General features: G+C 36.3%; 1 protein-coding gene across 6 annotated transcripts in view; it reads right to left on the reverse strand.

Moving 5' to 3' along the window:
* Window positions 1-27217, reverse strand: part of KCNIP4 (potassium voltage-gated channel interacting protein 4) — a 400704-nt gene that overhangs the window by 178609 nt on the left and 194878 nt on the right. The window contains exon 1 of one of the 6 annotated variants that reach the window (XM_032684979.1): window positions 14673-14966. The exons of the other annotated variants lie outside the window; for them this stretch is intronic. Within the exon in view, the coding sequence (XP_032540870.1) occupies window positions 14673-14772 (100 nt within the window). The 5' untranslated portion in view covers window positions 14773-14966. Of the gene's footprint in view, window positions 1-14672; window positions 14967-27217 lie in introns of those variants that run through there. 6 annotated transcript variants of the gene reach the window in all.

Here is a 27217-nt window from a genome sequence, read left to right on the forward strand (position 1 = left end):
GGTATTACCTCTACTGTTGCTTTGTACTGACAGAGGAGGACACATAGCACATTTTAAAGAGAACTTTATTACAAAAAGTTACAATAATTCAGAACAGATGGTAAAAAATATCCTATGCTGAAGCAGCTACTTCATGATGAGATAGAGACTGCATATTCAAGGAAGGCGCAGTCTGAATTCAGATGAAACATCAGTAAAAAAGGTACTATAACAAGAAACGAATGAGTTGTAGTAAATTATAGCAAGCAGGATTATATTCCTTTAGCTGATGATGTCCTGGGAACTCCAGTACAAAATTACAAAATCTATACTGTCTATAGCATATTTCTTATGCCAGACAAATGGAAGGCAGCAAATATAACACCAACACTTAAGATGAGCCTGGAGAATTACTAAGACTAGCATACAATTCTTCCCTGAGGTCTGTTCACCACAGGCTCCCAGCCAAGATTGTCCTTTGGAGTGACCCAAATATCTACTAATTTTGAGTATAATTGTTTTGTTCTTTGAAATCCCAACTGCATTCAAAGTCTCTCCTTCCTAATACTTGCTTAGAATAGCTTGAAAGTTATGTTTTCTCCAATCAGTTCTGATAAGCAGTATGTGGAAAGGAAACCTGTTCCGCCTATGAGCTCCAATACCAGTGTGCATTCTACAGACATTTGCTCCTGGATGATGAACTATGGGCTGTATTCCTGTGACTAAGCAATTATTGCCAGATTCTTGGCAATCATTGCCCAAAGTAAACATTATAGGTAAACACAAGGTGAATCAACAAAAAAGGCCATTATACCTCTCTAAGATGTCCACATATGCATGTGACTGTGACTGCAGAAGTACAGCAGGTAAAATCGTCTGAGATCATCTCAGAATAAAACAAATTAAACCCTGTATTAGAGAAAGATTAGTGCTTGAACCACATCTCGTGTTGCAAAAGACTGTAGCCCATGTGAGGCTGTAGCCAATGTGAGTGACAGTGGGATTTAAAAATTGTTAAGTCAGGTTACGGAAGCGTTGTTTAAACTGAGCACCCAGTACAGACGTGATGTAAGGTAAAAACCATCAAGATTTAAGCTATAGAGCTAGGATCTCAGAGGAAAGCACAGGAAAAACATCAATGCCCATAGATCTAAACAAAAAATCTGTAAATTGCAGTAGATGATAAACTACAAAAAAAGCTCGGAGGAGAATGGAATTTGCAAAGGCATATCTCATCTCCAAGTTACTTAGTTGCTCTGAGCAGTAAGTATACAAATCCATTGTAGCAAACGTAACTATTTGGGATGTAGATAAAAGTTTTCCCAAATGGATTATGGATGTCATTATCTATATTGTTAATGTCTTTGCCTCATCAAGCAGACAGCCATAGGTTAATGGATTAATACTGGACAGTGATTTAGCAAGCTGTGTCCCTAAACCCATCTGCCTGTTATACTTTGGAAGATTTCTAACTGAACCTCAATACACCTTCAGATGTTTCAGGAACAAAAACTTTTTATTTGCTTACTTGTACCTTCCATTTGCTGCTAAATAACCTTCCTTTTTCTTTGAAGTGATAGACAGAACACAAATTCACTGCAGGGTACAGACCTTAGAATATGCTGCAGTACAACCCCATAAGGCAGAATTTCTTCACTGAAAGGGTTGTCAAGGATTGGAATGGGCTGCACAGGAAAGTGGTGGAGTCACCATCCCTGGAAGTGTCCAAGAAATGACTGAACATGGCACTTAGTACTATAGTTTAGTTTATATAGTGGTGTACGGTCAAAGACTGCACTCGATGATCTTGGAAGTCTTTTCTAACCTTAATGATTCCATGATTCTATAAAATAGTTAAGCTATGATGACTTTCATACCCTTAGATGCTTAAGGATCTTTCAGCATTTGAAAGCTGTCCCAAGAAAGATGGACTCCAGCTGTAGGAAAGATCATGAAACAATCTTACTAGTAATAGTAATGAAGCAATCTTACTTACTAATATTGTACTAATAATGGTATAGAGAGCTCCTTCTGCCCTTCACCAGGAAACTCTTAACCGTTTCCATCTGGGTCATACTACCAGGACACTGGTAAAGGTGAGACATGGAAGACTCAAATGATAAGATACATCAGAAAGTGAAGATACTTCCTAAATTTACATTGCAACACATTTCCCAAATTTATATTAAAAAATATATGTGAGAAAAGAAGTTCATATATTAAAACCAGTTAATTCCTCAAGAAATGGACTTGTAATGATTAGTTAATAAAAATAAATAATACAAATAAAATATTGGTCCTCTTTAGGCTCAAGGGGGACGCTGTGGAGAAGAAAAAGAAATAATAATCACATACACCCAAGGGCACAGATATCAATTTTCCAAGAGTCTGACATTATTCCCACCCAGAGATATGAAAGCTGGTTGCCAAAGGTGAAAGCAACCAATCTTCCCTCTGTGGATGCCTTCAGTTTCCCAAGGAAATTGATTTTTAATAGTAAAATAATAAAAGAAATATATATATTTGTATATAAGAGATCTGCTGTGTTTGTTTACTGTATATTATTAACATATCCCTTTTCTGCTGCTCTTGACACCAGCGACTGTCATAGAGGCATCAAAATGGAAATTCAGAGGACTTGACTCCTGAATGCAAGTGCAAATGTGGTGTTAATCTGAAATTTAAATGAAAGTTACAGGTGGATGTAGAGTGGCTCTGGAGTCATTAGTAGTCATGAGCCCAAAATGCCATAAGAGTATGAGGAAAAAATAAACAGAAAAAGGTTTTACTCTTGAGTACTACAAGTAAAGTGGAGAAGAGCGGAATGGACTTTTGCATTATCAGTGTTAAGTGATGCATAATGGTACAATCTTCATGAAGGCATAAAATTCTGGTGCTCCCAGCATAAGAAGGATATGGAACTGTTGGAGGAAGTCCAGAGGAGGGCCACAAAGTTGGTAAGAGGACTGAAGCACCTCTCTTATGAAGACAGGCTGAGAAAGATGGGTCTGTTCGGCTTGGAGAAGAGAAGGTTGTGTGGAGTTCTCCCAGCAACCTTCCAGTATCTGAAGGGGGCCTACAGGGAAGCCAAAGAGAGACTGTTGGTAAGGAACTGTAGTGAAAGAACAAGGAGTAATGGGTATAAATTGAAAGACGGGAAAGTTAGGCTGGATATTAGGAAGAAATTCTTTACTGTGAGAGTGGTGAGACACTGAACAGGTTACCCAGGGAGACTGTGGATGCCCCAACCCCAGCAGTGTTCAGAGTCAGGAGGGATAAGGCCTTCAACAACCTGGTGTAGTGGAACGTGTCCCTGCTTATTGCAGGAGGGCTTGGAACTAGATGATCTTTAAGGTCCCTTCCAACTCTTAACATTCTATGATTCTATAAAGCATTTTTCAATTAGAGGGGAACACTCTCAGCTTCTCTCAAGCCAGGAAAATTCCAGCATTTCTATACATGCTGAAGATGTTTGTGTGTACAATGAGGATTTAACTCCCAACAGATCACAGCATGGAGGAATATCAAAGCATACTCTTTCATTTCTGTGGCACTATTGCACACACTTCCCTTAAAGCAAGATATCACAGGACTAGAAAAGATGTATCTCTTCCATGAGCACAAGGACTCAATAACAGTGATCTGTCCTTAAGATTATGGCACCACAAAACACAGCTACAGATGAGATTGATTCACTACCTGTTGAATTTTGCCATTCACTAGGACAGCCACTCACAGCCACGTCTGCTGCTGAAAAATAGATGAGTCCAAACCAGGTCAGGCTGAACCGGTGGTTGATTTGTAGAGAGGTAATAATTTCCTTCAGTGATTATTTGAGAAAAGACCTGATACTGACAAACTCTCTGATGGATGAGTGGGGATGTTTTTCACCTTGCATTTTCCCTGCAAGGGCAGTGCTCAAGGTTTTGAATCACTTGCCAATTACAGCTCACTTCCAAGAAACAGGCAGAGGTCAAGACTGTAATCAGCTTCAATTGGATCTAAATAACCATGTATTTGGTTACTGAGACCATCATATTTTAAACAACGGAAAACATTTAATACCACGGTAACAAAAAGAATTGCAGTTTCATTACGGTTCTTCAAATATAATAAAAAAAGCCCTCTCCTCCCCCCAAAAAACAAAAAAATCTGCTTTAATTCAAGAAGTGATACTGACAGATGTTCAACATGGTACTTGGAACTACAGTCCTATTTACTTATTCTTTGCATCCACATAACAAAGTGTTGTCTAAAAATGTTATTGAATATAGAAAATATATCAATATTGAATTTGGTACTTCATCACTTCAATCACTACAGAACTTTAAAAAAGTAAAAAAAACCTGTGAATGAAAAGTTACATTTTATCATTTTTCCTGACTGCAAGAATATCTCTCTATAAATTAAGAGTTCTGATACTGCAGGTTTATGATCAGAAGGAAAATCCCCAGACTACTGCATCTTTAAGAAGGAACAAAAAAGATAAAAACGGGAGGAATGAGGACCTTCCAAAGATGAAAAAAAAATACATCTTTATACTCACCTATATTCACAAAGATAAGTAACTGCAGGTAATTTTTTCTGTAAGTTAGTTTGATAACCCAGAAACAAATGAAACAGATCTGAAGCAGCACTCCTAATCCATGTTATTTCTTTTTTTTATGGTAGGCTAATTTAAGATTAATCAAATCACAGGAGGTGGTACACTTGTACTAATCCATATTGGGCGTCAAAACAGAAGGTCACATAATATGGTTATTTCAAATGAAAAAATAAAATTACCAAATATTTTCTAATGAGTTTCTCTAACAAAAAAGAAAGGAATTCACCCTTGTCTTTATTTCTATGTAGAATCATTAATGTGAATATCTCTGTTTTACATAAAATATAAGATGAGCTAATTATTGCTCAGCTGTATAAATGTTAAATTATCAAATATGGGCAAGGTGGGGATGTTACTCTTTATTTCTGATCTGTTTGAGACCAGTTTTGAATACTAATCCCCTAAGAAGTTTATTAAAAACTGAAAAAGGTTCAGAAAAGAACCACAAAACTTGTTTTGAATCTGGAAAATAAATGGTATAAGTGCTCAAGTAGTTTTACTTAGTTTCCGAGAGAAAGCGGTGAAGTTTGTAAACACAGATTAAAAATTAATCTGCAAAGATTAGAGATATCAGATGTTACTTAGTGTGTTAAATCTAGCAAAGTATAGGCAAAGGTATTAGATAGGTAGCTCTTAGTCGAAACAGCAACAGATACTTTTCCGGCATTGAAAGCAATTAAATGCTGGGCCAGCTTGTCAAAAGATTGTTGTGATGAATCTTTAGCTTGTGTTTTTACAGTGAGATTTTAAATAGAAATGTTTTGTGTCTATCAATTTTTGGCTCAGTCAAAAAATTCTTGCACTCAGAAAGTGAGCTTCTTACAATAGCCCTGTAAGAGAATGGTAAGGAAGCAAATAGAAAAATAAGTAGTATTTAAAGTATAACTTTTAACAGATTGATAACTCAAAGGTGAGGTGAGTCATGTTCTCATTGAATGGGTCAGCATCTGAGCTGATTGTGAATACCGTCCTATCTTATTATTGCTGAAGTGTTAAAGTAATTTTGATTGTGAGCAAATGCACTACATTTTGTCATCTCAACTGTCAACTCGCTAAACAACAATTTCAGCACACTATTCTGCCTTCAGTTAGACCTCTTTAGTTCTGAAACCAAGGACTCCTATTCTGGTAACCTGATTCATCACAGATTACTTATCCAGCCCTAAAGTCAGCCAGACTGTGAATTGTGATGATGACTAAGAAATAAATTAAGGTAATTTATATTGATGTTTAATAAAATATACAGCATTAACATATTAATTTCTGTATGTATTAAAAATTTATAAAACTCAACTGTGTACAATTCCTTTTATCACCAGCTGCAAGTTACAACTGAAGCTAGGCAGACCTCTGATGCACCTCCTATCTTTGTAATCTTGTTAGGTGTTCAGTGGCACACTTGATATTTGAAGGTACAGGTACTCTTACTGTCCTGTAAATACAAATTTAAATCTCATACTTCAAAGGAGGTAACTCAGATGGCATGTTACTATAATTTCAAAATTTAACATCTTAAGGCTAAATAAAATTTGATTCAGTGTGAAAAAAAAAGTTTTTCTAATGAAAAAAATAGTCAAAGACTTTACTTAGATGATAGATTAATTTCCAAATGCACAGACTACAGCCCCCCATAGAGGAGAATATGGTCTTATTCTCCAAGGGATATAATACTCACTGCACTTGAGTATTATGGATTATCTGCAGAAATTTGGGCTTTCCAGAAATATCAGGTTCACTCTACAGGCACTAAAAGATAAACGTCTGCCTGCTTTTTAGGTGCAACAGTTAAGCATGGGCTGTCACCATCAGAGAAACTTAGGCAGACTGTGTCTTGGTTCTATTGTTACTGAAAGTTCCTCAGACATAGGCAAGAAGTGGCTGTATGTAGATGATTTTTTCCACCAGCAGAAACTCTTTTCTGGTGACCTACAGCCACCACATCCCTTGGTAGATACAATTAGAAAAACGCTAATTGAGTACGAGCTTCTACTACCAAAAGAACAGATCAAATCGTAGGTGGCATTTGAAATCCTCAAGCAGGTATTTTCCAACAAAATGGGTCTGATAAGCAACAAATACCATGTGAGCTGCAAGATTACTGTCTGATCATCTGAAAAGACATCAGAAAGCAGGGTGGGAATGAAGAATAGTTCATTTCTGGGCCTTGCTGACATGACATGCAGTCTCACCTTGTCAAGGTATTAAAGGAAGTTTTGGATAAAACTACTCCAATACTTCTAATGCATATAGCAGATAAACACACATACTTGTATAATTATCCTTAATAAAAGAGGGGGCATAAGGTTTTCTTAATGGAGATAATAGTGTCAATTAACCTTGAAATGTATTACATTAGCTTTGAAATACTTGTAAAGTAGGATGTTTGTTTTAATGTGTCCTCACAATACATTAGGGGATTCAGACTGTTTTTCAAGAAAATGCTAACCTTGGCAACAACAGGGTTTGACAATATTGTAATATAGGCACAACATTAATGTATGAGTTGAAGCATATAAAAGTATAGGTATTGTTTACAATTACTTATGTAAACTGGATACTCAAAGTACAGGCAAAGAGAAAAGATGAATTAGGTCTATGTGGATGTCTCTCTATCAAACCTTCCCTATGTAGGGGTAGACCCTGGAGTACAAGAGTCTGTTCTGATGTGTCTACAACATTTGGCGAGTGTTATGTATTATCATAACAGCATAATGCTTATGTCCAATAAAGATATCTTCCTTAATGTCCTAAACAACTCACTTCTCTGGTAAGCCTTTTTCTCTTCTGCTTCAGACATACGAGTTTTTTTTTTTTGAGTTTTCTGCATTAGAATTTGTTGTTAGTACTGAGTGTTAAATTTATAGTTGTGCTTCTTCTATGTAAAAGTACACAGTATTTCCTGCAATAACTTTGATACTGGAAAATAAATATCTCATTAATAAATCTGTATTCACCTGATCTAATATCCTTTTCTTTCATTATCTCACATCATCAACAATAAGAAAATATTTGCTGTATTGTAGCCTACTTTGGAAGTTTTGTCTGTTTGCAGAAGAATATTTTTTTGACTACTGATCCAAAAAATGAAACGTGCCTGGAGAACCATATATATTATTGCTTCTCTAGTGTTATCACAAAATGACAGTATGGGCTATCAGAAATGAAGACTGGAAACTACAATCAGAAATTGCTTCTAGGGGGATACCACTAGGGGAAACCACTGGGGAAAATTAATGTAGAAAGGAAAAACAGAGATGTTGTATCAGATTAAATCATCTGCCTCATTAGATTTAGGCAGCACTCAGTCTGGTTGGACTGAATTTTCTACCAGGTACTGAACAATTAATCATCAGAGAAGCAGGTCAGATAACTAAAGGAAGAACTCTCCCATCAAAAAAAAATATAAACAAAATAGCAATAGCTAAAATACATGATCCTTAAGAAGGATATAGCCTTAAGAAGGTATACAATAATTTGCAATTTTATATAAACAAATTTTGGCAAATAATTCCGGAAGGGGCCACAGGGCAGTGGGAGAAAACAAACTATAATTGTAAATAATAAGGCCAAGTAGCATACTTAGCCATACAGTTATGCTGCTTAATCGTTTGCCTTTGATATAAGAACATATAGGACTAAAATGCTTAAGTAAATTTAACTGACCTAATCAAGCAAATGAAAAAAATCCAGAAAAATTCAACTAATCTGTGTTACTCTCTAAGTGAGACCACGAGAAGGTAAAATACATGGAAATAAGTCACTTTTCATGTGATTATTGTGATGTTAGACTCGCAAGTCTACCTGAATCAGACCATGGAATCTTACAGAGGAGTGCAGAACACAGCATATTGCTCAGAGAACAGGTAAAGCATCAAGCAGAATAAGTTAAAAATAATGCAAAGCTCATAATCACAACAATGCAAGGACATACTGAAGCCTGGTGAGGGTTTTCAGAGGGATCCAATCAAACTACAAGGTACAATGATACATGTGAACTGTGATGTTAGGGATGCACCAGCTTGAAACCACACAAAATAAAGTTCCTAAAATTTGGAGTTACACTTTTCTAATAAAAGAGACATTGAGATAAATATAAGTTATATGTTAAGTAACCTTCAACTAGAAAGACATGAGGGAAAAAGTGGACTGGAAGTTAACAGAAGGGAGTAAGGGCCAAAGCTGAACATCTCTGCATTGCATTTAAGCAAAATGAATGCAGTCTGAATTCAAAGTGCATGTATCTTATACATGTAAATTCATATATCCTTAGTGTCCCAAAAAGACTGACATTCTGAAGATGAGGAATATTTTGAGTAAATGAGACTGATGGGAAAATCTACCAGAAAATATAACAAAAAATTAGGAATTCTGTAGGAAAATGCATCAGATAGCCAAAATGTTACAAGCCTGCAATAAAGAGCGAAGCTTTAGTTAAAAACTTATTTTCCTTCTGTGGTATAGTAGCTCAAATAGAGTAACAGAAATGGAAAAAAGGGAAATAACCAATTGAATTATGACATATAAAACTTACAGAGGAAACTCATTTTTTTTTAAGGTTAATTATGAACTAGTAAGTTTGCAAAAGGTATTGTATTGATAACTGAGTACAGGACTCCATTCATCCATTTCTTTAGCACCCCTTCAGTTAAAATATTTACCTACTCTCTATGGATGTACACCACTAGACATGTACATTATCATTGAGTACGACAATAAGTGTTGAGAAAAGACGCCCTTCAGTGGACACGGACCTGGGAACACTAGAAAGTTTTTCTGCAAGAATGGACCAGCCTTCAGAAGATGTTTCAGAGATGACAGACTGCTTAAAGCAGGTACCTAAGGGCTGAAGGCACCTATTACAAATTCCCACGGCTAACAAGTTTCTTTTTTTACTTATTTCTGTTTTTTAAACTGCATCCATTTAATCAAAGCTTCAAGTATGAAAAATAGGAATAGCTTTCCTCTTATTCATTCTGCCCAGCAGTGGCCTGCTGACCAGTCATGCAGGTTGCACAAGCTGGTAAGATTCTCACATGTGCTTAATTCCAAATCAACTACAATACATGCCACTGTTTACAGATTACTTGTTAGTGCTGTTTGAGCTAAATATTTAAATAAGGAAAAGTTCACTGCAGTTCTGTGTTAAAGATTTCTATCTACTGCTCACTCACCCATGTATGAGTAGTTGTTTCAACAGCTGTTTTAATTCATCTTGTAATCTATGAAGACTTAATTGAACAAATTACTTCTAAGCAATGCCTGAAAGTACTAATATTAAAATTTCTATCGTATCTTTTTCTTTCGCATACTGTCAGCTCTGCCTAATCATTTCACATATCGGTCCACATTTGCTTTCATACTTCATAATTTTGTGCATAACTGTCTTTGACATCCAGAATGATCTTAAGAAAAGAAAAATGTCATAAAAGCCCCTATGTTTATTACAAGCTATTTCTAGGATGCAGTGATAGTCATTATTAATCTTCTGAAATTAATATTGAGGAAAAACTTGACAGAGCAGTGGAACAGGCTGCCCAGAGAGTTTATAGTATCTCCTTCACTGGAGGTATTCAAAGCCTGCCTGGATGTAATTCCATGCAATTTGCTCTAGGTCAACCTGCTTTAGCATGGGGGTTGGGCTAGAGTTCCAACAACCCAGTCTCCAGAGGTCCCTTCCAACCCAACCATTCTGTGATTCTGTGATACTACTCCATTTCCATCCATGAAGAACACTGTGAAGAGGGACGTCACTATGGAAATGCTGAGATTCTCAGTACATCATAGCCTGAATGACAAAACAGCTTCAGTGGTTGCCAGTTTCAGAGCAACCACAACTCACTTTTACCAGGTTTCCAGTCACATCTAGTCCTTGTCAAAAGTAGTTGTAAATACTACAAGCAACTACCTATGTGTAAATGGTTTTGCTCTGTTTTCTGTCTGATGAATAGGAAGTTGTTAATAGCCAAGATGATTAAACTGGGATTAGAACTGCTTTGACATTTAAGAGGAATCAAATGTTTCTGTAATTTAGCTCAATTATTACAATTTTAGCTGTAGAGTTCTACTACGGCCTCTCTCAGGGCTCCTAAACAAGGATATTAGATAGATAATAATAACAGAGATACATAGAATCCACATTTTACAGTCATATATGTGGCTACTTTTATGTCATTTTTTTTCTGTTAGAGGTACTAACTGCTATAAGAGTATTTCCTAACAAACAAGATATTCCTATATAAATATTTTTTATCAGTCATATAATTAAGATTTCTTCTCTGAACCTTATCTCTAATGATATTTGAGGTTTGAATGCTTACCTTGATGAAGAGAAGTTTATTTTTCTGTTTATTTAATTAATATGTGATTTAGCTGTTGAAAAGCTATCCAGGTTTCCCAAGAAACCTTAGGACAAAACTATTTTAACTTAGGAATGGGCTAATCTGATGATGCTTCAACCTCTCTGACTCCTACAATTTACCCAGAAAATTTACCCTGACATATAAGAAAGGTATTTACATAGAAAACTTCTTCCATATCTTCATCAAATTCATATGATCCTTACATATGAACATCACAATCTTTCAGAAAAGTACCAAAAGTGTACTGAAATCTTATAAATCACCATCCTGAATACTGCATAATCTTAAGATGGTAACACATCATACATACAGCTTATTCAGTTCTTGTATCATTTTACTTGTGAACGTCTTTTGGAAAAACTTGCCACAGAAGAAGAAATAATTATAAATTGATATTTAGGTACGTCTAGGAACAAATTTTCCTGATTAGGTATCAATGTATTACTCTTTACACCTAATAAATTACTGTTATAAAAAATCTATAAAATTTATCAAGGAGGACATAGCCTGATTTATGAAGAGTTAAATATTTAACTTAGAGACAAAGCCTGAGCAATCCACTACTGCAATCTGCTACTTATCACATTAGGAGCTGTCATACAATATTAAAAACATCTATTTGAAAATACTTTTGTAACAACAGTAAAACCACCCAGCAGTTAAAGGCAACTAGGCAAAACCACAGAAAGCATGCTGCAATCTTAGTGAGTACAATACATTATAAAATAATATTTAACGAGAGATAAAGTCTCTGTGACCTCAAACCTACAAAAGTGTATAAATCTATTCTACTATTTATCACTTTCAGAGCTGTCATACAATATTAAAAACATCTATTTGAAAAATTTTCTCCTACAACAACAGAATCACTCAGCAGTTGAAGGCAATCAGGCAAAACCACAGAAAGCATACTGTTATCTGAGTGCAGTACAAGTATAAGCAAGTATATACAATATTTATTCTGCAAGTATTTTACTATTTTCATAAAGAATGAAAGTGATTGCATATTACTATTATTATACATAATGTGTACTGAAGAGTCTGAAGAAAGCAGAATATTACTTACACTTATGATAGTTATTGTGACACTGAACACAGGAAAATGAAATTTTACTCTTGATTTACATAAATTGCACCTAATTCTTTTAAACTAATGTGGAAGCATTTTACAAAGTTCAGAATCATGACAACCCAGTGTAGGAAGGATGCTAAGTTATCTTCAGGCTTTTGCTGCCATGATAGGGACACGACAGGATTCTGAAACCTCAAACTCTACCAAAGCTTCAGAATGATTTAAAGAGTTCAGATGTAGTATCCTGCATTGGGTGCACTGAGTTACAGATTATTACTAACTTTGACTTCCAGCTAGACGTAGGATGTGTTTTATAGGCTGTAAACTCTTAATCTGTATGAAACATGCAAAAAGATTTCACTGGGATATATTAACCTTTGTGGGGAAAAAGAAAAAAAACAAAGAAGGGATATAGCCCATACAAACCCAGAAAACTACAAACGTCCTTATAAACCCCAACATTTTCAGAAAGCTGTTATCAACTTCCTTACTGATTTCTGGAAAGGTAGATGAATAGTCTGACTATACTTGTAAAATCCCTTTTTCCTTAACATTCTACTTAAAAACTTTTCTAACATTGGCACAATTTTACAATGCATGTACTTTTCATTCATGAGTGGAAATGAATTGCCTTGATACTTATTAAAATAACACAAGTTTTTCAACTCCCCTGTAAAAACATAAATATCTACTTTTTTTCCTGTTGTAATAAGTTTAGACCTTTAAATCTCAAGTTTAAGAAAAATATAGGCAATAAATTTGGACTGCCTCTGAACTATGGGGAAAAAAATTCATCAGTCTGTGAAATTAAGCTAAGGTCCATTAACACACATTGTTTATATTTATTACTTGATTCCCATGTAACATGGGAACTTTTATGTCATTCACAAAAGTTGAACATCACAGAGGAGTGGGGTATGTATGTCTTCCTGTGGTTTCCTCTAGCTGGCTTGCAGGAAACCTGTCCTGCTCTAGGTAAAAAGAAACTTTAAGATTCTATGCACACAAAGACTGCCAGACTTTTGGCCAGTGAGGCAGGTAAAACAGGCAGCTGCACAAGAAACTTAATTCTTACAGAAATATTACAACCACTTACAGCATCTTCACTATGTTTTGAATTGTCTCTCCATTATCAGCTTCTCCAGCCATAAAAACAACTACAGACAACAATCGAGTGATGTATTTTACCAGGGAACACAACTAGATGTGGCAATCAAACTTGACAGAGCATACCCAAACATGACGAACAACCTAAATAGTAAATGTGGATTTTTCTTCCCCAACCTCTGCAGCCTCTAATGCTGGAAATAACTTTTATCATAACAGTTCTCAAGTTGATTGACATTTCTATTTACAACTGCACACAGCACAAAAAGAAAAGAAGTTCATATATTTGAAGGGAATCTCTTTGTTGTCATTTAAACTCAATATAACATACTGTAATGCAAACATAAATTCTTTATAAAAATGCACTTGATAACACATTTTTGTTATTCCTGCAGAGCTTTGAGATTCTGTAATCAAACCTAACAAGTCCATGCAAGACAGCAACACAGAGAACTAGTTGAGTGACTTCCTTATTTAAAATCACTAGAAAAGAAACCCTTTCTTGAAAGGGTTACATAAACAAGCTTACTTTAGACCTTTTCATAAGAGCAAATTTTGGTCATATTCTTACATGTTAATACATGAAACTACAATCTCTGGCAACAAAGTTCTTTTCACAGGCGTAAGTATATACAGTGTACCCAAATGCTAGCTGACAGGAAGATTTGAGAATACAATATTCTGTCAGTATATTTGAGAAACAGACCATTTCAGACTGGAACCTAATAAAACACGGGGATGTAATGATTATCATTACATTATCAACCATGCTCCCATCAGTGGGTTTTTTTAGACTAACTCTTCATATGGTAAGAATAACAGCACTCTTAGAAATAAGGTAAAAATAATCAATATTACACTAGCCTTTACACATACAAAAAGCATATTTAAGATAAAGTAAGCTTCTTGGTTTTCATTTTTATGGCTTTATAAAAAAACAATATTGCTAATAAAGGAGGGGATCTAAGAAAAACAAGCATCCAGCAATAAAACTTGTACTTGATTGCTCTGAGTGTATGTTAAAGTTGCTTATTTTGAATCAATATCATGGTTCTTCCTCAAACACATTTTAAAATGTTAACAGTAAATTAAATATTCAACAGGTTTATAAATACTATAAAATATATATCTTGGTCTTAATCCTAGTACAGATGACGTTAACATGAATAAATTCCAAAAACAATTTTGACCAGATTACAAGACAGTTTTAAGGCAATTTGACTGTATTTGCCCATTAACATCCTGAAATCTGCTTTGATTCCCTACTAGTTTAAATTTGTAGATTTCAAACAGGAATAAGAGATTCCGACTTTAAGATAATTAGTTTAACATCTAAGTTTATACTGGCAGCTTTCAGGATAGCAGTTTATTTTTCCTGCAAAATTAAACCATCACAACTCTAACATCCACAACAGACAGCCACTGATGTGCACGTTGCTCTCGAGGTGACTCACGTAGTGCCTTACATCCACTTTACAGGTGCCTCTTGCCCCACCGCAAGAATAACCAGAACAGAAAAATCACAAGCCACTGAAACGCACTCCCTTACCTTCTAAACCTGCTTCAATCAGCCCAAACTGTTCCAACAGTTTTACAAAAAGCACAATCACGATCAGCACTCCTATCATTTCAAGCCCTTCCAAGTTCATGGTGAGTTAGGTCATGGTCTGACCACCGCCACTCAGGAAAGTGCTCTTCTGCCTGGCTTTCTTAGCAAAGCCATTAAACTAGGTGCGGAAGGCTCCCGCGAGGGAAGGGGGCGAGTGGGAGGGGAGCGGCAGGGAGTACATCCCGGCTACCCCAGCAGAGGCCAGGAGAGGCGGGGGGATCCGCTCTGGCCTGGCGGCACAGCCCGACGGCCAGGACCCACCCCCGAGATCACCCGGGAGATGGCCCCGGGAAAAACCAACGATGCGGCGGGAGCGCCGGCGGCTCATCCCGGCGGGCGGGAGCCGCTCCCGGGCTGAGGCGCGGCGGAGGCAGCGTCGGGCGCGGAGCCCGTTGCCGGGGCAACGCGGGGACCGGGGCGCGCCGGGCATCGGGGCACGGCCCGAGAGAGGGGCCGGCGGTGCTGGAGCGGGGCTCGGGATGGAACCGCTGCCCTTGGGAAGGTGCATGGACAGGCAGCCGGGGCGTCCCCTCACCGCACCCAGCTGTGGCTGCCTCCCGCTGGGCTGGAGAGAAGGGTGTGTCGGTGGGGGAGTTGCAAACTTGAACTTGTCCATGAGTTTCTCCGGGTGAAACGTTTGCTTCAGTACGATGGGATTCCACCTGTTGCATGTGGCAAGTAATACACAACATTTTATATATATCAGCATATTAGAAAGCCTTTTTTTCCCCTTCTGTTTTGTTTTAATATTTGTCTGTAATTATAACAAACAAAAAACCAAAGTGTCTCAAATTCTTTAAGGCTTATTCTGTGGGCTGATTTGGAAAACAAAAATTGAAAAGAACAGATTGAGAAACATAGACAGAATCATAGAATGGTTGGTTTGTAAGGGACCTTAAAGATCATCTAGTTTCAACCCCCTCACCGTGGTCAGGGACACCTTCCACTAGACCAGGTTGCTCAAAGCCACATCCAGCCTGGCCTTGAACATCCAGGATGGGGCAAGGAAAAGTAAAAGCAAGGTCATTATTTTTGATTGTTTCTCACTTCAGTAATATTTGCTAAACAAAGTATTTTCCATGTAAAAATTAGCAGTGAAATACAGGGATACTGACCACAGTACTGAACTGGTATCTTATATCAATAACAGCCACTAGCCTATCTATAACTGTCTGCAGTACACTGTCACATGGAGTATATTCACGGTTAAGGATTTACTCTTTAAATCTCTTAATAATTTAGCATCTAAGGAGGAATTTACAATAGAAAAACAGCGCCTCTATTGCAGCAAAAAATGAGCAGGGGAACAATTGCAACAAATTTAATCCTGTCTGCTAGAGTACCGTCCCCCACACAGTTGAAATCAATTACTGCCAAGTACTCGATTTTCTTTCTTTCTTTAGATAAGATTAAAAAAAAAAATATTTGTGTCATGTGAGAACTGGAAGCAACTTCTAAGTCTCCTAGGTATACTTGCATTATAATGGGTGTTGTCATTACTGAAAACAGTGGAATGAAGTGGGAATAAGGGGCCTAACAGATATAACAAAGGTACCTTTTTTTTGTATGGTGGATGGATTAATCCATACAGTGTAATGTTCACATGCCAGTATTCTGTGATTTTTGGTCCGGATTGGATTCCCTGAAGCTGCTTAAACCTTTTCTGTCATAAAATCTGTGATTTAATACTCCATCCTAAATATTGTATTTCTTTCATTTCTGCAAGCAGCTTTTCCGTGGGTATCTTTGCCTTTATTTGCTACAAGCTTTCTTACATTCTTCTTACATTCTTCTTCTTCTTCTTCTTACATTCTTCTCTCCTTCAATCTTTGTTCCAAACAAGGCTAAATGTCTTTTATCTCTAAGTCATCTTATCTACAGCTCTAAGGAAAGTAGGTCCAGCTTTCCTTCAGTCTGGGACTAAAACAGACTAATTTATCAGCATCAGCAACATAACATCTGCAATCTGTATGCCTTTACCCAAGAAATTGATACAAGTTGTGTTTGGGTACATGCAATATCACCACCTCAATGGACATACTCATTTTAATTAATATCTTTCATTAATACTGGTCTGCTGAAAATGGTAAAATGAAAACTTTTTTTAAAAGACACCACATTTACTACTTTTGTGACAGTCGAACTTAGTGCTGAGAGCAGAAGAGTGGAAAGCAGAGCTTATGGTGGTGGTTCTGCAAAAAAGGTGGATGCCACTGCCCTGCAAACCATGGCTGTCAGTGACTGGACAAACAGACACATGGAGTGTCAGGGATCTGCCTCTTCAGGTATCAGCAGAGTGAATAGTTTTTTCCAGAGGTATAGGTCTACTGCACCAATGGCTAATTATCACCCTTCTTCCAAGACACAGCAGAGAAGTACAGAAGAAAGGAAGAATTAGTATTACTACAGTTTCACAGACAGATGACAAAGCACAGTAAGAATGATAATCTCCAGGGAAGGCTAGGATTTTGCAAGAAAGCTTTGACTAAATTCAGGTTTCTTGAGTGCTGTGAACCAGCCATGAGAATCCCTTTTTTCTTCTCCTTTTAATATACATATAGGTAATCTAATATGCAGTTTAATATACCTTCCCTCATTATGTCACTGCTTTTTAGTAAAACTTTCTAAAACCTTACAATATTCCTCATGTAAGAACACAAAATAGCATAAAGCTAACTCTGATCTTCACATTCCTACCTGCTTAAAAATGGAGCTGACTCTATTGACAGATAGGGTTACAAACAGCATAACGTTATTTCTCTCTCCAAGTACCTTACCAAAACAGTGAAGTGGCCTGTTGTTTTATCCTTTGCTTTCCCTTAAAAAAAAAAAAAAATTTTTATTTACCTATACAGTTTTATCAAAACATGACAAGAAGAATGAAGCTAACAATTCCAAGTATTAAAACCTTATTTTTTTCTCTTGCCTAGCTACTCATGCCTTATTATATTGTAGAATTAAGCTTGAAAAAGGTGTACAAGTAGGAATGCAGGAAATAGGAATGGAAGGAAAGATATTAAATAATAAATTACATGCCATCTTGTTTTAGACACAAGAGAACGTAGCCTTGTTTTTCCTATGTGTAACTGCAAATAAAAGGTTTCAGTCTAGAAAGTCTTATAAATGCTGTCTCCTTTTCATCAAAGCATTTTGCAGCATTATTTTTTATCATGAGAGTAAATACATTAAACTGAATTCACTGGTTATATTTGGAGCTAGGAACATATCTAAATGGTCATTTCTTATCTTATGATGGAGCTATAAACCACAATGACTCCATTCACATTACTATGACTAAGATACTTCATACCATTAATCTCACTGCTATTGTTTAATGCTATATATCATGAAATGTTAATGTTAAAAAAAGACTCAATCAATTTAGAATGAAAAATTATTAGTTGGTCTACAGATGAGAGTCCCAGTAAGGGTTATATTTCTTCCTTACACTTCCTTTTCTTATTCTGTTTTATTCATCTGGATGCCATTAAGCCACTCCCAGATTTTCATCATGGCTTCCATGAGAACAATCGCTATCCTCTGATATTCCTTACCACCTATTGAAATAGTTTATGGGAGTCCAGCCTGCATCAGTTAAAATCCATTAGATTTTGTTTAAAACATTCGGATTGGTGATCTGAGCTAACCTTGATAGCTTTGCATAAAGCAATGTGGGATGCACCCGTGCACTAACAGATCTGGGGAAGGCTTGGCGGGGGGCAGTTAGCGGTGGAGTTAACTGGGTGCAAACAGGAGGTCTGTGCACTGCAAGAGAAGGATGGAATGGAAAAACACTAGTGGGAGTCCCATGTCATACATAAAGTCTGAGAACAAAACCTGTAATAGAAGATACAGTTTCTTGATTTTAACTGAGAACAACTTAAATAATATTTTCTTTTAAGGGTAAAAATCATGATGTAAAGACAGAGCAGTCTAAGGATTGCTTAAAATTGATGTCCCTCCAACATATTTTTCTCCTATTTTTAATAGGAAGAGCTTTAAATAAATATTCCAACATTGAATAAAATCACTAAAATATTTCTGTGTAGGTATTTACAAGAAATTTATAGTTTTTTTAATCTTAAAAGGAGTAAACCCACTCTTTATTTCCAAAGAAGAAAATGGACCAGAAAATCTTGATGTATCATAAGTGCAAATACTTTATTATCTCAGCAGCTGTTATTGCACTTTAGTCTCCCTTTTTCTCTCTCTTAAATATATACTTGGTGTATACTTAGATGGCAATACATAAATCTTGTGCTTTTACAGAATTGATTAAAATAGAAAAAAGTTATGTCCTACAATATTCACAACCAGACTTTTCAAAGACTGACAGAAAACATCCTTACATGCCAACTGAGATGTAGTTCCAGTTGGAAAGTACACCTGACAACTTCGATAATATCATAACATCATTCTTCAGAAGTTTTGGGTTGCTATAAATGTCAGAAGGAGCACAAAATCTGTCAATAAGTTATTCTTAATAATTTTCTGAATATATGTGTGTGTTCTGGAACCCTTAAAATGGAATTATGTTTCAAGTTTATCTTTTTCCTTGCAGTGAAAATATGTCTCCCTCAATGTGGTAGTGTATATTTCTGGAAACTATCACACTAACTGTGACCATGAACTATATGTCATTAGAAGACAGAAATTTTTTCATCATTATCATTCTGATAACTCCATCTTTGCTAGAGGTCCTTAAACCTCATTAAAAAGAAAAAAACTTCAAAAATGTTCAATGTCTTAAAAATGTCAGACAAGTATATTTTAAAACTCTCTGTGGAAACTGAAGATGAAAAATATTTGGCTGTTATAATTCCACAGCTGAATTTCAACTATTTCTTGTGGTTTGTTTGTGCTACCTCTTAATTAGCAAGGATTTTTCTCCTAAGAAACTTAATGATTTTTCAGGTGTTTGTATTTGAGAGAACCTACTGATCATTTTCCAAACTCCAGAGAAAGTCCTGTCACATAGAATTACAAGAGAGTTATTAACTGTCATTTGTAAAACTCCTATGCATCTTCCACAATGAAGAACTAATGCAGCAAGCTTAATTTCAATTTTTGAGATAGTCACAGCATGTAAAGGGATGGTGCCTTATAGTACCTGATTTAATTTACTCTGAATGACACAGACGCAAATAGCTCATGCTCAATGCCTCACAGAGCTGTGGGATGCCACAGGTGGTCGCAGGCCTCCAGCAGGTTATTTCACCATGGTTCAACAGGCCTGTTAGTACAATCTGACCCACACCTCCAGTACATTCAATATTTAAAGACTGTGTTATTCTGCCAAGGTGGAAGCATGTGAGGTAACACTTATGACACGAGTAGTTTCAATGACAATTTCCTAGCCATGTCAGTCCTTCAGCCTTTTAACCTGCGTATTGCCTCTTACTTATTTCTCCCTTTATACTTAAAACCTAGTGTATCTAATGCCTTCAGTACAACAGCTCTAAGATTTAGTGGGTTTTCCCTGACAGACAACTAAACTTTTAATTCAGACTTTCATGGTTTTGCTCCTCAACTAACGTGATCTTGTCTTTTCTGTCCTTGTCAAGTGCTGTCTTGCTCCTCTTTATCCACTTAAGATATTGCCACAAAGATCATCATTCTGGCTTACCAGTCCAACTATTTCAGTATTTCCTTTACATTTCTAATGGATCCACATCATCACATGCAAAATATGTGCCGTAACCTTCAAGGCCAGTCCTAACATACTACTGCCATACCTAATTATTCTTGACTTTTAGAGAATATTGAGCTGTTAACCCACTCAAGCAATAATGCTAGCCTTACTTATTCATAAATTAGACCTTATTCATAAGAAATGTTGCTGGCTCTAATACAGCCCCTAAATATTCTGGAATATTACCATAACTGCAGTCCCTGTGCTTGAAAGTTTCTATGATATACCACATGTGGATGCTGACATTTTTGAAGTCACAGCTATGGACAGAGGGTGAGAAATTTATGACACAAGATGGTAACATTTTCATCCAGATAGCAGAGAAGAGACATCATTAATAGTTAGAAATACATTTTGCGTTTTGCTACCTTTTTTACTACATACTATTGGAAAACTGCCAAACTTCCTGCAGACTTTAGGTTTGAGCATTGTATTAAGTTGACTTTATTGTAAATATTATAAGGAAACTTATCTACAGCCTCAAAATAAGAGACTGACAGAAGAGTTCCTCCAGTTCAGCTGATGCAGCATGTGGATGTTTGCCAGGCTTTTCCTCCTAATCCCTTGTTGGTTCATTAGTAGCTCACTGCAGACAACAAGAGACTGTTATGCCAATCAACACTAAAAGTCACAGAAAAGCCTAGCTCATATGCCCATGGAAAACAGCTTGAGAGATTGGAGCAAGACAGCATTTTTCATAGTTCTGCTTTAAAAAGCCCAAACAACCACAAAAAAAGAACCGAAAAGCTAGAGCCATCTGAAGCCAATATCTACAGAGCCTTACAGCCTGACTTAAGCCCTAGAGTGCTATTAGTCCAAAGGGCGAGCTCCTTCTTTGCCCAGAGGTTTTTATTAAGACAAATGACAGAACAAAAGAGTGACAAGTTCCATTTTGTTGGAGTTTTTTTGTTTTGTTTTGCTTTTCAGACTGGTTATACAAAGCTAACCAACATATATAAAATAAATAAGGCAAGCTGACAGATACACTCAGTTTCCAATTCTGCCCAATTAACCTACTTGGAGCACCCAACAAGTTTCTTCCTAACAATCTGACAGTCTTTAAATGTCTTTCCTGAAGATCTGTACCATGTATAAATCTGATACAAACAAATCCATGTGCCTAAGCAAAGCTTGTTTTAGGTTCAAACATCAGAGCTCAATTTTGGTTTGGTAGGAGGTTGATCTTATTACAGAAACTCACTGAAGGGTGCATTATGGTGCCTGAAGAATCACAGGGAATTGCACCATTTCTCTCAGGGTGAAAAAAACACTTAAAAATAAATATAACGGCCATATATTCAATACTAATCTTTACCTCATCAATCGTCAGTGGTTGTTAATGGTTGTTTAAGACCATCTGATGGATGGCCTTTTTATGTGAACAGCTGTACAGAAACACAAACTTGGGTTAACAGTCTCAGCAGACAGTCCGAACTAGATCAGTTGCATGTGTGGTCTTTACAGAACAGGTTTGAAGAACATTAGTGCAACAGTCCAGAGAGATATAAAGCACTGACATTTGCTAATTAAATGAACAGAAGATTTCTGTGCACTGAACATCAAGACTTACAGATTTACAGCAGTGCTAAACTCAGCGGGAATACTCAAATTAATAGGCAGGGAATTCTTCTTGTTAACTGAATTCTTTCTCCCTCGCCTGTCTTTATGCAATATAAATGCTGGTATTACCACTTTCTGCCTTATTATTACACTCTTTGGTTTCTAGTGAATATTTTTCTTCATAAAGTGGTCATTTGCATTACAGAAAATATAACTTCTTTCCAAACAAATTCATAACTCTATTGTTTCTTTGCTGTTGGAAAACTACTTTAAATTCATATTTGCTCCACTGGAAATATTAGGTTCTGATATATGCCTTTTCCACTTGGTCTGTAAGGTGAATGTGTTTCTCTGTGAGCCGGTAACCTTCCAAAATGGTGTGAAAATTTCTGGAGCAAAGACCGACCCAGTGGAGACAGAAAGAACAAACAAGACACTGAAATTTGTTTACCTATTAATCTTTAAATGTATCAAGAGAGTGTTGCTCTTGGTAATATTTGCTTTTTTTTATATTCACAAACAATATATCATGAACTCCAAATGTTCCAGGGAGTTTAGAAAAGTAAAACAAGATGAAATATGACATTTAATGCACCTAATTTGTCAAAACAAGCTAAAAACAAGTGAGACATCTGCAAAGCTTCACCACGGTTAGGTATCTATTTATTTTGCTTTCTCTGAATACCTCATAAGTTACTTGATTGACGGTCAAGCCCCATTGAATAAACTCACATTTTCTCCTCCCCTGTTGAAAACATAAAAGCAAGGTTGAGCACCTTAAGGACAGGCATCAGAGGACACATAAGATGCATCATGGCCCAGTAGAAATCTTTCACACAGTTGTCTATCAGTTTACGTGACAGCAGTAAATTGATTTCCACAGGCTCTCAGGTGATTAAAACACTCTGCAGAGTAAAATAAACAACTACAATTGACTTCTTCTCTTCACATGGAAGGACTAAAAATATAATTGAAGCAAGTAGTCTTGGTCTGTGTAAATACTAATGCTAAAATTCTGCTAGATAGGTTAAAAAGAAAGACATTTAAAGAGGTCATGACCAATGTTTTGAGATCATCTGCAAAACCACTAATGTCTGAAACTAAGCAGCACTAAAAAGAGAGCAGCATGGAAGAAGAAAAAGAGATTCTGAAACACTTTCTTTTTCCCCAAGCTGGGAACCAGATAGAATTGAAATGGCATCCTAAGACTGCTACCTAGAAATTAATTTTAGAATGTAATGTAGATTCAGCCAGGAATATAGCTTTATCAGAGGACAGGAGAACTGTGAAATGAAATATATACATACCTATATACACAACACGGGAATGGCTGGAGGTAACAGAGATTCACATTTTCCATTCCTGTAGCATTATCAGTATGCTTCAAATGCAGAATTCCTTCTTTGTAATTTCAGGTTGGGTTTTCTTCCCTCTGAGGAATATCCCTCTAACCTATTTGCAATGTTTTGCATCAGAAGAGGAAACCTGAGCTCCATATTCAAAGCAAACAGCAGAGTCTGGCAGAGGAGGCCCTTGGGAGCAGATGTCAGTAGAGAACTTCACAGAAATGCAATGCAGCAACACCGATGGCTAGAGCAGAGTCCACCACTTCTTTTCAGTTTTGCTGCATATGAGGAAGGCAGCCCATAGAAAGATGGCAGGATGAGTTTGCTTCTGTTTCCCAGTAACCATCTTCTCCACAATGTAGGTTCCATGACTTCCTCAGTGAAAGCAGGATCCCCACAGTACCCCAGTGTGTATCTTCCACCTCCCAACAATAGAATCAGGCTCATGATTTTTCCCATGGTTTTAATTCTAGAAACGTTACACACCCAAAGTTGTGAGTTTCTGATGCCTGTTTTGAAATCTACCTGACATGGCCTGTGTACTTGACTAATTAATTGCTGGCAGAGTTTTAGATCTTTATTTTTGAAGCAGTATTTTCATCTCATTGCTTGCAGAACTCTTCATTTCAGTATAATTTTTTCTACATCTGCTCCAGATGTTTGGTATCCTTGCACTATTTCCTGCTGACATTTCCAATCATTAACAGTATGTGTTGTTCTGTAACTTCTTCTTTTGAACAAAGTTCTTGTTGCTTTCCTTTGTCCTAGCACTAACAATTTGAAACATGAACATCAGATTACAAGGAGAAAGTTTGCCTCTGCTTTTTCCAAGTTCTATTCTGAACTATTACTGCAGTAGATACTACCTTGCAGTTGAGTCATAGATTATTGTATTTTGACAATTCAGTCGTGTATCAAATTATCCATGTCACATATTAACCACCTCTTCCCATCTGGTATCTCGCTGTCAAAGTGAAATATCAGTGTAAGCTTTTCTATATCACCAAGGAAAGGATGGATCAGAAATAGTGGCACAGTAAGACAAAGCATCCTCTTTGAATTCATTGAAATACAGAAGCATACATTTACTCTTCCATGAATAACATACTGGTATGAAATGCATGTGATACTCTACTCATTCAATATTGGGATTCTATTCCACTGTCTGTGTGCCACTATAGCTGTGTGTAAAATCCTCAATACATTACCTGTGACACCCTTACAAACATCTTTGCTGTGGCTTTCCACCATGACCTTTTTTAATAGTTCTGTCATTTCTGCATAGGGAGATATAATATGCTGGGTTTGACTACAGTAAGAACTGAACTTCCATCACATGTTTTTTTCACAGATTCATGTATCCTTACAGATTGTATCCTTGGCAGGTGATCTTACAACATGCTAATTAAGACTCTAGGAAGCCCAGGATAAAATACTACAAAAGAAAGACCAGAATGTAGATTTTTTTTTTTTAATAATAGATTTAACCCACCTGCTAGCCTCTGTAAAAATAATGGAGTGGCTTGTTCTGATAAATGGAAAGAAAGTACCAAAGAAGTATTTGATGCAATATTCACAAAGTACCCAGAATTACCCAGAATTTTGAAACTATGCTATAGACCCTGTAACTGGTAAGCTGTGAATCATAGGTACAAAAGTCTGTGGAGTCTAGGAGTATGATCCCAAGCTTAGTAGTTGCTTAGTAATACTGGCTTTCAGAAGTCATCAATATTAGGCATTTCACAGCTTCTCATTTAAAAACAGTAAAAGAAAAAAAAAACACATTTGGCATATTACAACCCAGTAATTAACTAGGTATTAAAACTTTTGAGATATTCCTATAATTAAAGATGTTCTGCAGACAGGGAAGGTTATCAGACTGTCCAGATATCTTTTTTTCTTTTAATATGAGGACAATTTTCAAGGATTCAAAATAAATTCTGGGACATTTTGAAAAACTGCACAATTTGCAGGGAGTCATTCCTCATTCTGATGACTTATATTGGTGAAACTTGTTCTGTGCATGAAGCTTTGAAATCTGTCCTATTCCCAAATCACTACTTCATATTGTTGTAAAAGTAGTAGAAGTGTCAAGCTAAGGATTTAATATAATAATTATCTGAAACCAGTTTAGCAATCACCATCAGAGGTGCACCTAGTTCTGCTGAGAGTTAAATTCATACAGAATGTACACTTTAAGTTCCAAAAAATGGGATCACTGAATGAACCCATAGAAAATATAGCCTATGCAAGACAACAAAAAACCCCCATATTTCCCTTTGGAAAAGAAGACTTAAAATATAGCTAGCAAAAAAAAGTTCTGAATGAAGCATCAACTAAAAATATTTTTCAAAGAATTCTGTAGACTTGGAATTATAAAGTTGTAGAATTTCAAGGGATCTCAGAAATTCACCTAGTCAAGTCTCTTGTATTGTACTTTACTGACAGACTTAAAAAAAAACTAAATGGAAAGAACTAGAGCACATATTCCCAAACTCTAGTACTTTATCACTCTCTGGAAGTTGAATCCAACCCCAACCCAATGTTCTCCTCAATATCTTTTGCTGCTGTTTGATCTCACTTATTCTTGTCTATGCATATATCGCTGTCAACCTGTCCTGCATAGCAGCAGATCTGGTATAAAAAAATTAAACTGAAGCTTACTCAAAGTCTTTGAAGCAGTCACTTTTCATATTATCCTACTTATGATGCTCTGGTACATTTATCTTTTTAATTAGAAAACTGAGTATCTAAGATGTTCTGGCTATTTTTAAAACAGTTTTTCAAAAATGGAAAACAAAACAAACAAAAGGTTTGGGAAATGCATTTTTCCTAACATACAAATATAGAAATCTCAGAATCATCCACAGAATTATTCCGCAGCTGTGGAAAACATAACTCTCATTAAAACTGATTACTTACTACTTTGTCTTTATACTGTACTCTTTCCTCTATTTTTTCTTATTTTGGTTAAGGGCTTCCCTAGACATTGACTGTGTTGTTCTATGCATTCAGAATGTCATCCCAGGTGTATCATATCCTAAATGATACATGTTAATAAAAAGAAGCAAAGCATCTAAGCTTTATATTTAAGTGGAACATGACTGAACTGAGAAGTCTGGTGGAACTAAGAAGTCTGGTGGGGATATGACTTCTATTTAATCAGGAAACCATTGTTTCTATAAACTCATTTGGCCCCTCAAATTCAAATCAGCTTCAGCCAGCAAAATTATCTGAGGCATAGAGTTTTTAATGGAGGTCAGCATATAACCCAGAGTCATGTGAATATGCACTATGATCATGTTCACTGAAAAGAAAAAAAAAACAAGTACCTGGAGACCGGCAGTCTGTTTGTCCATTGCACTGGGAAAGAAAGTCCTGCCAGAAACCCTGCAAGAATGTCTGGGCACACTGGTTTTGTGTTTTGAGCACTGCCCTAATTGAAAGATAAATGAAATTAGGTGTAGTCATAGAGTTCCTAATTGTTAAAACAATTACATTTTTTAATATATAAAAATTTATATTGTTTACTCAAGAAAAGCCAGTGTTTGCTGTATGAAACAATTCAACATTGATATGGCAGTTTTGGCTGGACAGACAACTTAATCTGAAATATACGTTTAAGCCAAGATCCATTTCAGAGAATTTTCATTGGAAATACATATTTGTGACCTCATGAACTCTTTTGGAGAAATCTGTTATCCCAGCAGAGAAATTGCTTTGTACTGAGGGAGCTGCTGCCAAATATTCAACATATGAATTATTCTACTCTTGAATGTGTTGATCTCTCAGCAGAGATGAGCCCTAAATAACTGTCTCATTGCATGTTAACAGTTTATGTGGCTGGCTTTCAATTCTGTGTAATTTACTGAACACTAGAGAGCTTT

This window comes from Chiroxiphia lanceolata, chromosome 4, assembly GCF_009829145.1.
Source record: "Chiroxiphia lanceolata isolate bChiLan1 chromosome 4, bChiLan1.pri, whole genome shotgun sequence".
Taxonomy (NCBI): Eukaryota; Metazoa; Chordata; class Aves; order Passeriformes; family Pipridae; genus Chiroxiphia; species Chiroxiphia lanceolata.